Genomic DNA, 17,433 nt, shown 5'->3' with positions numbered 1-17,433 from the left:
TGTTATTTAACTTTTACTTTAAGGTGTGGAAACTGCAACCGCAACGGAATAAGGGTGACCACTGATGGACGGGAAACAAATCGTCCGCGTGCCGTTTCCAAAACACACTGTGTCCAAACAGTGCCAGAAGGCGATCGTGCGGCAACATCGGAAGGTCATCTTGCTGTACGGGCAGTTCCTGAGCAGGAGGCTAGGCGTGCGCTAACACGCTAATTTTTCGGTGCCTTCCATTTGCGGGAAGGCTCTCGGACGACGGGTGCTAGAGTCTGTTGTCCATGTATGGTCAAGATTGGACCAGCCACCACCTGCCTCGAAGGGAGGACGGACCTCGATTTGATAACACACTCCGACTCAACTCAACTCAACTCCCGGTAGAACAGGTTTTGTCGCTTTTTTTTTGTGGTGCTTTGTTTTTGTTCTCTGCCATCGGTGCGTCAGCTACAGTCACGACGGCTATGGTGGAGGGTGGATGGGTGAGGGGTTCGTTGGACGTGCCAGCAGCATAAGTGTATCTTCGATCTCTCCTCTCGCATAGCGTGACCGGCGATCGTATCGGAAGGCGTCGAGTGCATGGAATGGAACAAAACTGAGACACCCAATAGCAGAAAAAGAGCCCTAACTTGTTGACTCAGTCAGGAAGTGGTTCGGTTCGGGGTTGCCGTTTTTTGCTCACCCAGCAAGGCGAGGCCTCCGAAACCTCCGCTTCAAGGAACACCTCACTTGAATGATGTGTGCGTATGTGTGAGTGCATCGTGAGCTGAACCGAGGTCAGTTCATCCGCAATGGAAAGAAGGGCGATCGACGAATCGGACATGATCTCGTGATCTGCCACGGTTAGGTCAACCCCTACCATTGGATTAAACGTATTCCGGGATGCTGGACAAGATCGAGCACACTACCTATTTCGCGACCACGGTCAAGAATTCGAATCGCTGCTAAAAGGTCAATATCCGGTGCGTTTGCAGGTCATCAGCGTTCTTGGGCTGGGAAGCATCATGCATGGAAAGGGCATAGAAATTGAATACATCTCTACATCGAGTAGAAACTTGCGGAACATGATACTTGCCCTAGAAGAATGGCACCCTTCCTGGGGTATCGTTTATTCAAACGCGCCCCCCCCCCCCGGAAAAGAACGACGCGATTGAAGCTCATCTCCTCCCGGGATGAGATCGTCCGGGAAGGCATTAGGGTTGCTAATGGGAATTTGCAATATGAAACCGCTCCCCGCGGTGGACCACCATCGCTTCCCGCTATCGTTTCTCTTGGGTCAAAGCAAAGCAAAGGTGTCATTTGCTTGTACAATAAAATGTGAAGATCGCCACGAAGGAAAGACAACACACGATCAACCCTTAAATGATTGTTCGTGTTTTAGAATTTATTGAACTAGAAGGGAAATTTGGATGGCAGTTTTCAAATACCACAAATAACAATCAGACGATCAGTGGAAATATTGCATTAAAGGTGTTGCTAAACTGTTCTTGAATATTGAAATTAATATGTTGTGATTAATTTCTCTCACGATCGGCTTCTATTATAAAGTTAACGGAAGTTTTCTTTTATCTCTCTCCAAAAGGGTAACGTGAGCTACGTCGTATTGGGTTGCAGAAGGATACACGGAACCGAGGAAACGAATGACGATCGATCTAAGCGACCAGAATAGGCAAAACAGCAAACATCACCAGGGCCATAAAGATATGTCTCGAGTATCTCGTTGTTCTCGTTCTCGTTGTGTTCCTTCCCTTCCTTTGCAAGTTTCTTACATTCCCTTCTCGACCAAACGTCACCCTGATTTCTCTAATTCCGCAGTAACACAGCGATCTTAGAAACTCCCGGAATCCGACCCAGAATCTGTTCGTTCTAACAAAAACCGAAACGATGCCAGGGACAATCGGTGCACATAGTGACTGCAAAACAGCAACAAAAAGCCACATTAACGCAAATTCAAACATAGACAAGCTGGAGGAATCTAGACGACGGGAGAGGTATGTCTCTCCAGCATAGCGTAAGACGGACTAAAAACACAAAGAAACAGATTTGGAGAGCAGCAGAGCTGGTGCGTAAATAAAGATGAAAGCGAAAAAAAAAGAACGAACCAAGCTCCAGTTGATCTTCACAGCACACATGGAGAGTTGCCCGGCAAGGATGAGTCAAGCTTTAATTGGCGATGTGAAGTCAACGGGGGCCAGAGCGTTAAATGGTATGCCGCGCTAAGTAGAGGTGTTGATTTAACCTCCGTTCGGTAGAGGGGAAGAATTTGGCGGATGTTTCGATACCATTACCGGGTGTACGGGAGCTGATTTCCGGATTGTAGGGTGCTCGAATGAGATACGGCGAAGGTAACCAGATACTTACGCGAATTGGAATGTGTCAGCAACTTGGATTAGGCAGTAGAATGAGCGTTAACTGAATTCATTGGCGTTTTACGGACATTGATATCCAATGTCCAGCATAAAGTTGCTCAAAGAAACTATTTTCTTGTATCAACTCCACCCAATAAAGCGATGAGTTGAGTTGATCTGCCTGAAAGCCATAAATAAATAGTTTAATTGGCTCAGATTGTTCCCAGACAATGTTTAATTGGTACAGCGCGCGCTGTTCCATAAAATGTAACCGGTGGCTCTCCTAAGCTCTTCTTCACACAAAAGCAGGAAGACAGGCTGGGAGCAGTCGCCTTTAATCCGCGAACAAATGCGGCAACTCAAACACCGGGACTCTATTATTTTTGCTCCCCTTTCGACGCGCAGGTGATAAGATAAGATGACTAACAATCTCGGATAACCAGAGCCAGAACATTGTGACTAAAAAAAAAGTAAATAAATATATGCAAACATAAGCTCCACAACAATACAACATCGCGAACAACGAAGGATAGAGCATAGCGTAGAGAATATAAAATTGGCTTTAGAATAAAGTTTAACGCGTTGAAAAGGTTATGGTGAGAATCTGTTCGGTTCTGGGTTCTGTCTCCATTCATGAACGTCTCACAAGGAAAGAGGTCTTATTTCTTTTTTTGGTTTGTCAGTTCGTTCGGTATGCACGCGAGAAGATCACTGAGAGATCTCTCTGTGGTACGGTGTCTTGCCCGCCCGACAGTGTACAATCGGCTTGGTAATTCTAAACCATTTCGCGACCAGCATCGTTTCTTTACTTCAAGCAATCGAGAACAGCGTCCCCGTGCTGTAACCTACGGGGTGCGGGGTGGTACACATTGTACCACCACATTGTACCGTGGGCAAAAATGCTGCTCAAAATGCAGTCGATGCAACAGGAACGACGATCGTGGAGGTATGTGCAGCGGCCGGAAGATTTTTGTTTCTCTTTCAACCACTCAGATATGGGTGGGTACACGCTGGGATAATGGGTGGCAAAAACAAGAGCAAGAGGTTTAGTTTTAATACTAAAAAAAAACTAGAAAAAAGATATGTGTGCCATAAAATATTCGTTTGACAAAATGGAGTTTCTAGTACAACTGAGGACGAAAGTATTATTATGGCGATGAATACTAAACATTTACACTTTAAAGTTTTTTTATAATAGCAATCTGACCATTAAATATTAGTATATCGATAATATTAAACATTAACTACAATTTTTACCATAAAGTTCACTCCGATGACGTGATCTTCAGCGATTCTCATAGTGAAACCCAAGGCTCCTCTATCATGCAAAATAAATCGAGAAGGAGAGAAAGAAAACTTGAATCACTATGAAATAAACAAACACAAAACCCATGTAGTCAATCAAACAAAACGGTCACAAAATCACGCATCGCCCGGGCATCGTTCTAGTCCACGAGGCGTAGGACTCGCGTGTACCGCGTAGTAAACGCATGCAACCCCATCATCACAAAGGATTCCAGTGCGCGTTGCGCTAGACACTGCTGGCCAGCGGGAAAGAGAGGGTAAGCTGTAATTTATAGCATAAATGCACAGGCGCACAAAAGAGAGATCGCAAAGCAGGAAGAAACCACCAAAGCATGCCGTACGCAACGCACAAACCACTCTCAGCCGGTCGCGGGATCACGTCGGTCAGAACGGAGCGCGAGATTTTAGTCCGCCCGTGAGCATTGTGCAAGCCGGTGTGTGCACCGACGACGACGAGCCTCGTAGACGATCATCGACCGCGTGTTTGCTGCTGCTGCTGCTGCTGGGCGCGAAAGAGCGGTCGAGAAAGCGGCCAACGAGCGGCGGTGCAGAAAGTGCGGTTTGTGTGGTTTGCGGGTTTTACTGTTCCCGAAAAATCAACCGTAACTTCGATCATCGCAAATTGTTTGCATTACGGTGGTTTAGTGCTTTTAGTGCGCGATCAAACAGGAACCACCGTACGAAACGACGCCAAAATCGGTAAAAGAAAATAGCGATCGCACGAGTGAAGGAAGCCGGCTAATAAAGGGTGAAATTCTGTGTGTTTTGGTGGAAGTTTTGTTGCTTGTTTGTGAATAAGGGTTACGGCAAAAAAAAGGGCAGTGTAAAGACCCATTCATCTCGGGTCATCCAGGTGCAACTAGCATAGGAGCGTTGCCGTTCGCACTTACTTCGCGTACCGTGTCTCTAATTGAGTGCGATCGACGTATCGACGAAGAGTTGCCGGAGATAATTGGCACGCTTTATCCGGTGTCTGTTTTGTGGCGGCAGCATTCTTTAACTGCCGCTGATCGCGTAATCCCGCCCCACACGCAAGTGTTTCGCAAAGGTAGATCGTGTTCAAGAGCAATAACAAAAAAAGCGAAAGCAACAAAGACACCACCCGAAAGGCAAAAAAAGGTATAAGTGCACGGTAGTAGTAATCATAATAACAGTGGTCGCTAACGATGGGTAGAAAATTGGCGCACCATCTGGTGCTTGTTGGCGCGCTGCTTGTGCTAGCTGTCGAAAGTTTCTCGCAGGCATTACAAGAAGCCGATGATTATACCGGTGGTGGTGACCAACCTCACCATCTGAGAAGTCAGCACCAGAATCTCCCACATCACCACAACCAACATCACCACAGGCATCGAACCGAGCCGAGCAGGAGCCGGAACCAGACGTCCTTAAACTATTCGCTTGTAAGTGGCCCCGGGTACGGTATTGGCGGTAGTACCGATTATCGGCCACCGTACCAACATCAGGGGACAGTGCAGCAACATTGGCCACACGGTCAGCAGCACGGTGGACATCGAGAGACGCCACCACAGCATCGTCGCCATCACCGTGGCCAGTCACATCCTCAGCAGCAGCCGGTGGGAAATGGATGGCGCAGAACTGCTTCGAATGGAAGTGTACCCGGAGCACGTCCGGTCAATCGGATGCTAACACGAAGTGGTACCAGTTCATTCGGAGCCACGCGCCACACCAACAGTACCAGGTAGGTTTGAAAGGGATGCTTAATAGGCTTACTATAATTAACTAGTGGGAAGTTGAAAAGGTTTGATAGGAATTGGGCTGAAGTTAAGTACAATTATTTTGTCGACAATCGAGCGAAGTACTGATTCTTCAATTGAAGCAATATTTTCTATTGAACCGAGCAGATTTTTTTTCTCACCATTGATACAAATGCTTGTTTTATAATATAATTTACAGATACTATTAAAAATAGTATTAGTACCTAGGCCTAGACCTCCTAAAATAATCACTCACAAAAGACTCACTCTTTATAGCAACTAAATGTACTTTTGCAACATCAAAATGTCAAAACAAATTGCTTGCTTCCTCTCAGTCTAGTGCTAGGCCTTGTAACTTCTGAGCCTTCGACTACAACCCGTCATGCTGTCTGACTTGATCGTTTACCGTCTGTCGTATTAACATCTCTTCCCACGAACGTTGGTTGCATGAATGCAGCAAAGGCGGCAAGAACTTCCATTCGACTGGTAGATTTTCTGCCCACGGCGACACCATACCATGCAGGATGCATCACGGCTGGAGAAGATTAATTTACCTTCTTCGGCTTCTTATTAGTGTTCGCCGTGCAAAGCTACTCTTTTGGAGTGTGGTTTTGTTTTTAGAATCGTGTTTATTATCGTCTTCTCCTGCTGGTAGAAGATGTTTAAGCCACTGACAAGAGAAGGCATTCTTTTCTCCACCATCAGCTCAAATCAAGGACAAAACGAGTGGTACGACTATACAGAAGAAGATCCCGTCAAGATATTTGAATCTTTGGCAGAGATTTTAATGATTGTGCTTGATTTTGTTTCGTCCCGCTCCTGGAGGGATTTATAATTAAAACCCCACATTCATACCAGCGAAACAAGAAAGCTGATGCAGTGACCTCAGAGCAAACATTTGAGGTTAAAAGTTTTGCATGCAAAAATTAACAAGCCCATCGATTGTTGTGCGTTGTCGTTTGGCTGCACCACAAAATATCTGTTCAGCTGTTGCCCGAATGTTGAGATTTATTTATTTTACAATCTGATACAAATCTAAATCACTTTCCAGGGAACAACATGCATGCATTCAACGACGTGTGGTTAGGTTAAAGATTCCTCTTTTTTTTTTCTTGCTCCTCCGCTCGAACAACGACTACGACACACCCATTCATTCCGTTCGACGCCTGGCGAGCGAATGTTCTTTATGCTATTTGGAACGCATTCGCATGCAAATGCATCGCGTTTTGGGGAGCAATCGTACATGGTCGCTGAATTGTTATGGGGCGCGAGCAACTGATTGATGGCATCTGACACCTTGTTTGGGGTGAAGTAAATCTCACGATGCGGTGTCGTTTATTTTTTATGATGGGAAACAAATGACAATTTTGTGCAAAAATAACCAGCCTTGGTGGTAGGGGTGATCTTGCGGAGTGGTGCCAAAGGATTTTATAACAATCGCTAACAGGCTCCTTATGGAAGTAGAGCACAGATGTACAGGAGTTCACTTTGAAAGGATAATAGAAAATCAACCAAGAAAATGGGACAAGTTTGGTGGTCTTAGTACACATTTTCCCAAAAATCTTAAACTTACACTTATCAACTGTAAGATTAAATGCGTCAATAAACGATTTTAAAAAGATCATTCACCCAAGAAAATATGAAACAAGTTCATATGATAACAATCTGGAGTAGCTTAATTGTCCAAAAATTCTTCCACATCAAAATACAGATTTATCTAATTACCACATGAGCTCTGCTAAGAATGTAAGAAATAAATCAGAAAATCACACGCACACTGCAGTTGAATGGGATTTTCCTACAGGAGTTTCTTCTCATGGCACGATAATGGCGCTCTGCAAACACATCAATCAAACGCCACCACCACACAACCATTCGTTCGCACCCTTAACGAATCCTCAAGCAAACTGAGAACGTTCTAATGACAATTCCCTTTCGGATTAATGAATAATGGAGGCAATAAGTCATAAAGGCTGATGCCACGTCGGTCAAGCAATGGGCGACTGTGCGTAGAAACGAATACAGCCGCTATGCCCGCAATGACTTGTGAAACCCTTCCACAATGAGTCAATAAGTCGCTTTTTTTGTTGTTGCTACTGCTTTTTTTTGTTGTCATCGGACAATGATTGGTGTAATATGAGTTCTACATGTGGTACGGCACGTTTTGCTTTTCTGTCCCTTTTCCCTATCATACCCACTGCTCCCGGAGATCGCTTTTATCACACCCACTTGCAACTGGGGAGCTGCAATGTGTTAATGCAATAGTGCAATTGAAGCTGCCATAACTCATCCTTATGCAGGGCAGACCACTCAAAATGGAAAACGATCGAATCGATGTATTTATGGCCCTGTATGAGTGATTTGATGCAGGGCGTATTGTTTTATTGCTGTCTGTTTTAATTCGAAAAAAAGAAACGTTGTACTTTTCCCTTCCCGTAAGTAAATCGTCTAACGAACCGTGCCATAATGGTACAATCCGGATTGCACTCGAACATAATTCACATCCTGGCGTTCACAGTTGTGACTCATAATCTTTCCTCCTAGGAGATGTCTTCCGCCAGCAAATGTGCATTTGCAGGAATACCTTAGACGTCGTCTTTGCTCCCCTGTTTGCGTCTGTGCGGCCTTCTGACCGTCGATCGGCTACGTGTTACGGCACGATCGGGCGGTACAAAGTACGGCCACAACAGGAAGGAAAAAATCGCACTCTCCGACACTTTCGCACGCGTCCGGCTATTAATAACTGGGGGGGCTTTCCTTCGTCTGGGAAGGCATATCGACGACGACAGCGACAACGACGACGATAGACCGAAGGGCACTGCTGCGCTGAACATGTGTTTCGTAGTTGTTCTTACGATCTTGTTGAGTTACGAAGGGAAAAGATACAATGGTGTAAAATGAGCATAGAACGAGTTTGGATGGGATCAGTCACACTGAGTGAAGGAAAATTAAATTCTACATAAATTATGTATTGAGGATTATCAGTCCTCAATACAAGGTCCGACGGTCCGAGTGTGATTTGAACCCTGATCCAGCCATCTGAAGACCATTGTCGCCTTCTATAACGCATAACTCATACTTAAACTGTGAGATCCCGTGAGTGGGAAGGTCTTTATAACTGCTTTGCATGTGCTAAACCTCTAAATGAAGTTTCAATTCACACCTGTTCCTGTGGTTCACCACCTTGTTTAAAAAACTTCTCCACTTCCAGTCAGCCTCATGAAGAAAAAGATGAAAAATTGTCCACGACAAATTTACACCTAGACCAAATTCCCAATAAAGAACTCAGCACTTTATGGCACTCTAACACTGCCACCATGGTTTGAATTTCCAACGGAGGAACGTTTGACAGGACTACGCAACTTCGTACCCATTTATGGATATACCACTTCATCATATTTATGCGACAGTAAAATATGGGGAATGTAAGAAGATGACTCCGGTCCCAAATGTACTGCGCTGGTGTTCTTTACGGATGCCGATGGATCGCTACAATAACAAGCCTCGGTGACGAAAGGTATAGCGAGTCATCCTATTTGCATATGCTGCAAGTTATCGCCACGCTCGTTTGCTCATCATTTGTGCATATTTGCGAACTGACGTTAGCTGATCTTGGCTGATGTTGTTAGCTAGCTTTTTTTGTTGTTGTTTTCTGCTGCCCAGCTTCCTTCCTTCCGTTTTTATTGCCAGTCGTGCTTCTCGGTCGTCAGGTCATTCCAGGCAGTAGCAGACAAACCTTGAAGTCTGATTAATAGAGTCAACACTTAATTCCTGCTTCCAAGCTTTCGACTCGAGGACGGCTTGATATCTTCCCGGTGTAAAACCACACGTAAGCGATCTTTCACCAGCCCGTGTCCGGGAGTAAGTTCTTAAAATAATCGGTCATTTCCTTTACTCACTGCTGTGCCCTGCTGCAGAGCAGTGCTCGTGAGCAGTGAATCCCTTTTCCCACCTTAAGGTTGGCGCAGAGGGCGTGAATTATGCGATCGACCCCACTAATCGGCACGGACCTTGATTGATCGTTTGCAGTTGCGGATCTCATCCAAGCCAAAGCATGGCGAATGATTTATAGCTCGATTCGATGCAACAACAACGGATTGCGATTACGAATTGAAGTGTTTGGATGGAGGTAGAGAAGGTGCGGGTGTTTGGGGGGTGATTGCAGCTGCAAGCAAGAAAAAAAATATCCTCGCGATGCAATTTAATGCACTCCCGCATTACACCGAGCGTACGTGTCGTGTCGAAGGGCAATGTAGTTGTGGGTAAGCATTTCGAATGCAACGCCCGTACCATCCACGTACCAAACCATGTTGCGTTCGTGGGTAACGGCTTAATTAAGATTTTACGGGCCTACGTTCCACGTGTGACCGCTGTTTTTTATGGAAGGAAAGAAACCCATCATCGGAGTCCGAACGGTTGTTTAGCATGCAGGAAGGGAAGGTTGAATAAACGAGATGATTGCTTCCTGCAAGAATGCACTTTAAATCGATAATTGAGCATATTAAAAAGTGTGGTTTATTTATAGCACAGAGCATCTTTTTGGCGTGATTTAAGGATTCCGACCGTTTGCAGGCTCGGGTGGATGGATATGCGAAGAATGTTAATCCTGCTATGATGAGATCGTTACATACATTGTACTTTTCTGTAGTCGTTTGACTCATTTCAGGGCTATACATAAATACAAGTGACAACAAACAATTCTAGCTTTTTGACGTTTTTGTAAAACACAATGTCGTTTAGCTAGTTTCAAGTTGAACATTAATTGAGACATGTATCAAACAGAACAAAGCCATCAGCTTATATTCTTCTTATTTTCCAACCCGAACAGTATTTTCCATAGTCATTTTAACTCCCAAGAAGCTATACATTTCTTTCAAATCTACCAGCTATAGCAACTTAGAAGTTGAAGTTCTAACGACTGATCAGAAAAAGGACCAACCAGAGACAGCAATGAAAGTGTGTAATGAATTGAAAAAGTTTTGAGACATTCTGCTAGATCAAAAATTGTTTTCTACTTGTGTCAAAATGATCAAGTGGTAAGAACTTGTAACAAGTAAAATTTTATAATATTCTATAACATAAAATTCCGACTTTATTCCGCTTGTAAACCATTATAACTTGCAGAGGCGGATCGAACGCTCAGCTGTCACGCGAATTAGCTGCCTTGTTACAGATGTCCCGTGTTGGGAGCTTCGCAGTAGGAGAACGATTGTACGTTGGGCGGTTCATCGCCACACTTTCTGGGTGAAAATTGGTGTAGACAAAATTTCTACGCAGAATCCGACTTGTTTTCATTCACCATTGATTACTTGGGATCTTATCCGTAGGAACTTTAGGTGTTTAAAAAGTCTTACGGAAAATTTAGATTGAAGATGAATATCTTCAGATCATGCCGACCATCTAATTACCTAATAGACTAGCTACGTCATGTTCTTGGACGGCCGATCCTCACTACGGTAGAACGATCCAGATAGGATTTGAATTTCGATTCTGCCGTGTAGCGATCGGCACCGCTTTCGCCCGTACCACTGGGATTTTTTCAATGTGGCCTGTTACAAAGAAAATAATAAAATGTTTACAGAAAAAGCTGCACTTATTTTGTGCTGTTGAATTATGTCATAAGATATTTTTAATTCTACAAAACATACTCTAAAGGTCTTTCCATCCGAAGAATGCAACTGTAAACCCATTAAACTTTAAGCCTCCTTTTAACACTCCTTAGCTACCAACCCGGTCAATCTACCAGGTGGTCCTGTCCTGTATCCTGCTTTCCTCTTTCTTCGGCTATTTCCCACCAAACGCTGCCAATTGTCACGCAGCTCACATTTACGGTAATTTGAACTTCAAATGTGCTGATGCTGGTAGGTGCCGATGCCGTTCGCCGTACAAACCGCGATGATTGTGGCACGCCAAAACCGATGCATATTTATTGTCTGTCATTCGTGTCGGGAATAAGATGGGAAAATCATTACCGGCAAACTATCGCACCAGAGATGCACCAGAAGGCAAATCCAATCTGGCCAAATATCAGTCGGCGGGATCGGCCGGCAGCCGTGATCGTATTTCATTGAATTTATTAATAACCACACGCCAAAGAACAAATCACTCTACGATCATCCGACCATGGATGGGCAGGATCGGGTTGGAATGGTGGTGTGAAATGAAAATGGATAGAAAGGATCCTGATTTTCTTATTAAGATGCAAAGGAGGAAGGTATGGGAAGGCACTGAACTTTAAGGGCAGAATTCGCAAATAATCAAAACAAAAATTACTTATCGCTTAAAGACAAGACAAGACATTCAAAAACATTACAACAAACATGATCACTACACAAAACAATAAAATAAAAGTAGAAACACACACACGCAGTACGTTAGAACAATTTGCCACACTTTACGCAAGTATTTCTTCTATTTTGCTTTCTTTTTTTTTCACACACTTACACGCACACCACCCAAGCACGCACGATTCACGGTGTGTGGCGCTTGGGGTGGACACTTTCTCGATTATGATCACGCTGATCGCGCGTATATATTTTCATAAAAATAAACACATTTCACACGAGCGCGATCACACACTTTGCGCGTCCGCTTGCCGATATAATTACGGAAGCAAAAGAGGAAAATTGTGCAGCAAAGGAGCGCCAACGAAAAACGCGAAAAATCTGAAAAATCCCACAACTCACTGTGTGTTTTTCCAAAGGAAGGATTAATGTCGAACTACAGCAATACAACACATCTGGAAACGATTCCTTTTTTTTTTTTTGCTTTGCACCGGAAAAGGGGGAAAAAGAAAGGCAAATCCGATCTCTACACCACCAACGCCACGTTCAACCCGATCCGATGTAATTGGCGATTTTGATAAAACTAAACTCACCGAACGGTGGGATTGTCGCGAGGCGCTCGCGCTTCTGCCAATTAGAGCATCCTTGAGAATGCGTGAGATCTATCCTCACGACATCATCGGTGGGAGCCAATGGAGCGAGTGCGAGAGTGAGAGAGTGAAAGATCACATCATTTGGGATGATGATTTTGATGCGGTGTGTAATTTGGCGGAAAGAAAAGGGATCGGAAAAACAAACATCCCTCTTTTATCACCCCGCACGCAGCTTGATGAGCTCGCGTAATGAGACGAATGACCATGCTCACCCTCACACAGGTTCTTACTTAGCGCGCGTAATGAGATGTGCGATACTCACACGTGTGGATCTGTCCTCTGTGTTACAAAGATCGATGTAATTTAATTAAATTCCGCTCCCGATGCTTTCCGACCACCGGGTTTGTGTTCGTGAAAATGAGATTTAATCATCATTGGATCGTTATCTCACACCGCTACGCCGTGACGAGAGTAGCGGTTGCTTGTAAATATATTGACACATCTCGCTAAGACACGGCACAGGAAGTGACCGTTTAACCGTTTGCGTTCTTTCGGACCGTAAGTGGACGCCAGCGGAGGGAGAATGGGAGGGAATTATTTATTTCCTAAAATTAGCAAACCAATTTTAGCAACCAAGTACCGATCACACCGCGTTGGGATTGTGTGGAGAGTGCTGCTATGTGAGTGTGTTTGGTACGTACGATCGGCATGATCGATCTTGTATCACTGTAACACAGTGAAAGAGAAGCTTTTTTTAAGATCTAATAAGCATGCTAACCTCACAAATCTCACATTCTGATTCGTTCATTTGAAAGCGCATTGGTTCTCAGCCGTTTGGAAAAGAAAATTGCACCGCATGCAAATGCGTGTCCATAACGATGCAGCCGGCTTAATGGGGCAAGCGAGAAAGCCATTAGAGTTGGCCCCACTCGTTGGAGTTGTAGTGGCCTTGAAGAGTTATTAACTCGTACCGGGAAGAGCGATGTTTTCTCGCACCCTCTCGGCACGGGGAGGACACTTTAGTTGAAACAATCCTTCTCGCTGCATTCCCGTCGCGATAAGTGATGGTACGATGGTTGGACGGTTGCAGTTCTCCCACCTACTTCCTTTGTCTGGGTTGTATTTTTGTAGCGTGTCTGTGGTCTGTCTCGTCCGACAAATGACCACAGAGAAAAATAAAAGAACGTGCCATTTCAACTAACAACACACGATGGATGTTGATGTTCTTTTTTAAACGTTCCTTTCACAGAAACAGAAACGTGTGCACCGTGTACATCTATCGGAAGGCGGTGGTAAAGACGTACCCCAACGCACCCTGCACTGATCCGGCCAACTGCTCTGGATTACGGTGAGTGTCACGCACTTTGGCACGTGTGTGGCGGCGTCTTGATAATCTTCGTAAAGAAATGCATAACTGATTTTGTATTCTCAAACTCCAACAAGAACGTACCCGGTAGCGAAACGGGAAACGTGTTGCCGTGGCTGGGACACAACGACTACCGTGGCCGATGGATGCTTTAAGCGTAAGTTTTTCCCATTGATTTCGAAACCAAGTCTCATTCTATGTCTGTGATCCTTCTCTTTCTTCCAGCGGTTTGTCAAACGCCCTGTCGTAATGGTGGCCAATGTACTGCACCGGATCGTTGCACCTGTCCGGCAGGCTTTACCGGCAAGTACTGCGAGATGGATGTGAACGAGTGTAAGGAGCATAAACCCTGTGATCAGACGTGCTACAATACGGAAGGTTCGTACTATTGCACGTGCCGCGAAGGCTTTATGCTGCAGAGCGATCGGCAAAGTTGCAAAAAGATCGGTAAGTTGTGAATCGTGGCGGTGTAGTTTGAGCTGCTTATAATCGTTCGTTCTGCGTTTGTAGATGAAGCGAACGACCTCGCGACGGAGGCGCGAGATATGGAGAACGATCTGGAGGTCGATTACGACAGTCTAGACATTCGGTTAAGGAAGCTAGAACAGGTGAGCATCAGTGTCTGTTATTTTTTCGGAGCTGTTCGTTATAATACGATTCTTGTTTTTTTTTTTGGTTTTACAGCTGGTTGCAGCGCGCGACGATCGACAGGAGCTTAGCAAAAAGGTCCAGTACGCGATGGAAGCCCTTTCGGTGCTCAAAACACAGGTGGCACGATTGGTAAGGACGAGTAGATTTTTTTGTAGCTTCAGAGTGTTTGGTAAAGGTGCCCTCAGGTTGAGATAAGAATAGTCAATAGCTCACCGACAATTTCAAGTCTGCTCCTGCTCATCTAAAAACTCCTCAAGATCGCTCAAAGAGGAAGGCACAATTGCTACAATTTGACTGATACTGCAACTAATATTTTTCTGCTCTTAGCAGACATGCTACAAAACAAGATGGATGGATGGATCCCTAGGACACCACTTCATCGCATGGTAAATGCGATAAACCCAACTGATTATTTTTCCTTCCTTTTTTCCTCTCTCAACAGAGCCAACGATTATTTCCCTCGGTGGACTACGGCAATCGAGTGCACTGACGACGTGCTGACTAGACGGGGCATGAGAGATAAAGCTATTCTATCCTGCCGCACCTGGGGGGAACCATCATACCGAAATCTCTTCGAATGCTGCCACCTCTAAAGTTAACCGATGTGCTATGTTCAATAGAATGAAAGTCTTACATTTATTGTCCTTAAAATGCTATTGCCTGTGTTTGTATGTATGTGTGCGCTTGTGTGTGTGAGCGAGATGTGTGTGTGTGTGCTTCTTCTATGTGTAATGTATGTCAAAGAAGGAAGATTAAAAATAGACTACTGCCAAATCAAAAATCGAACAATAGTTTCTGTCTGTCGACTATTTCCATTTTCCGTTTGCTTTTTTCCTTTCTGCATTGTTGATTTGCTTCTGTGGCTGGTTGTCGTCTCCTAGTTTCTAAACTCCAATCGATCGAAGCTCGCGTTTGAGCCCGTCTACTCCGACCAGCTGGTCATGAGCTCCGGGAATACATGGTTCTCCCAGTATTCGAGCGCTTTCTGCAGCTTCTTCATCACAAACGGTTTGTTGAGATTGAACGAGTGCATAAACAGCTCGTTGTTCGTCTCAAAGTTCGGATCAGCCACACAAACCACGCCGGATGTGGCTCCATACATCAGCATGTGTACCTGCATCTCCAGGTAGTACTTCTCCTGCAGGCTCCCGTCGCTCGTCACGTACTTCTTCATGTTGTCGTGCGATCGCGGACACTTGATTTCCACCACGTGCTGTGGGCAGATACCGTCCGGTACGTCGAAAATGATCGGAAACGAGGCATTCATCGTAATGCGTGGGCTTTCGTACACTCGCTTCGTGTACTTTTCCAACCGCTGACGGATGGCCAGCTTTTTGCGCTGCATTTGCACATCGATTTCCTTATTGCAGCCCAATATTTTCTCGTGCAGCAACTCCGACGAGACGGTCGGCTGAGTGCATTCGAACACCTTCGCTCCCGTAATGCGCCCATACCGTAGCTCCTGGAACCAGGGATGGAATCGGGGCTGAAATTTCACCTTATCCGCCAGCACGCCCGAAGCCGATGCTACAACTGCTTGCGCATGCTCGAAGAACTGCGCCACCGTGTACCGGTTCTTGACACCACAGATGACCAGCTCGTGAATCGACAAATTGGCAAACTTTTTGTTTGCGGACGAAAAGTTCCACCTCAGCGGACAGTCGATATCTTCCGTCTGTAGCCCGTGCACGACTTCGCGGATAAAGTTTTTGGTTTTCGTCTTGTTGAGCGGTGGTTTGCCCGGCAGCTGCTCCAGCTCGGTTGCGAGCGGCGTACGGAAGAAACACTCCACGTCCTGGTGTGTGCCGGGCTGGTCGTGCGTGTGCAGCCACAGCAGAAAGCTGATCGTGTGCTGACAGAAGCCCAGCTCCGCACAATCATCGCACGCGACCGATTCCACCTTATGGTGCTCCTCGTCTATCGCGACCGTCAGGGAGTAGATTTTAATTTCCATATTTTCTCCATCGTCACACGGACCTATCGAATGTATTTGGCCTTTCACCGTGCAGTAGGAATCTTCCCTCCGCAGCTGTACGCATCCGACCGAATCATCTCCGTATTCGGGATTGTTTTCCGTACACGATTGACTGCAAGTAATGAAAGGAAGGAAAAGCGCGTTAGTTTCAGCAGTGTGGATTCGTCGGTGCCCATCATCAGGGCAGGAGTTTTTTTTTTTTTTAACGGGCTGATGGTTCTTTGTCGCTTGACTGTCGATCATCCACCACCACCACCGAGCAAATCAACGAACGACGTTCAATTTGACGGTCACCCAAATGACAGACACCATATCTGCCACATTCAGATTGACGTTCCGCGAACGACACTAGGATCCGTTGACCGCGCCAAGACGCAGCGACATAGCCACACGGCCCACTACTCGCACAGCCCGCGTACGCGGTGCAGCACCATCCGCGCTCTACTTACAGTGCCTTCAGATGACTTTCGTTGCCGGACACCACCTTCATCAGGTGCAGCATGTAGTCCCACAGCATCTGGCGCGTTACCGTAGGTAGGCTGAAAGTGTACGCTTTCTGAAAACCGGGCTCTAGCTGCTCCTCGAGATCGCTTGACCGATCCACTACAAAGCGCGCATCTCCTTCCATTGTTGTGTTGTTTTGCTATCGCTGTCGTGTACACTTTTAGGCACGGGATTTAGTGCAGGAGTTTAGCTAGCTGCTGCGGAATAGTGTTTAGAAGGAAATGAAGTGCTTTTTTCACTGGAGGAAAGAATATTTATGCTGTCGATTGTTTACCTATCGTCACCGATGCTCGATGACGCGAAGAACACACACACATGGGCACGCAACCACACAGAAGGTACGCGGTATTGTGGAGAAGTGAACTCTAGTGCTTGTAAACGGAGAGTGAATGTGTTCCAAAATTCGAAAACGTTTGAATACGGATTCGAATATGACGGTTGAAATCCCGATGATGGAAAATAAGTGAGTTTTTATGAAATATTTGTTTCCTTAACAGGATTTGAAGCACATTTGGACAAGAAATTTTCCCTGTTATGTGCTACATGATTATGTTTCCCAGCAGATATTCCAATTGTCTCCAAACAGGCTTCATTTCTGTAATATTCTTCATTCGAAGTCGGAATTGATCATGAAAGATAAAATTGAATGACGATATTTTGGATTGTAATTAAATTTTAAATCTAACAAAAATATCGTGTAA

The 17,433-nt window shown here is 45.2% G+C and overlaps 3 protein-coding genes across 3 annotated transcripts in view; 1 reads left to right on the top strand and 2 right to left on the bottom strand.

Annotated features, from left to right (window-relative positions):
- Positions 1-17,433, bottom strand: part of LOC126562512 (protein hairy) — a 579,505-nt gene that overhangs the window by 5,734 nt on the left and 556,338 nt on the right. The gene's annotated exons all lie outside the window — the stretch shown is intronic.
- On the top strand, positions 4,773-14,743 carry LOC126562425 (glucose transporter type 1). The gene is made up of 7 exons (XM_050218936.1): positions 4,773-5,343; positions 13,486-13,584; positions 13,680-13,759; positions 13,828-14,049; positions 14,113-14,210; positions 14,287-14,382; positions 14,696-14,743. Exons 1-7 carry the CDS (start codon positions 4,811-4,813, stop codon positions 14,741-14,743), a joined length of 1,176 nt encoding a protein of 391 aa, XP_050074893.1. The 5' UTR covers positions 4,773-4,810.
- On the bottom strand, positions 15,176-16,857 carry LOC126562256 (uncharacterized). Its single transcript, XM_050218714.1, has 2 exons — positions 16,678-16,857; positions 15,176-16,340 (listed from the first exon to the last, which is right to left on the bottom strand). The coding sequence occupies exons 1-2, from the start codon at positions 16,854-16,856 to the stop codon at positions 15,176-15,178; spliced, it is 1,344 nt and encodes a 447-aa protein (XP_050074671.1). The 5' UTR covers position 16,857.

This window comes from Anopheles maculipalpis, chromosome 3RL (genome assembly GCF_943734695.1).
Source record: "Anopheles maculipalpis chromosome 3RL, idAnoMacuDA_375_x, whole genome shotgun sequence".
NCBI lineage: Eukaryota > Metazoa > Arthropoda > Insecta > Diptera > Culicidae > Anopheles > Anopheles maculipalpis.
Note: the sequence above shows the minus strand (reverse complement) of the source record. Positions and strands in the feature narration are given on the sequence as shown.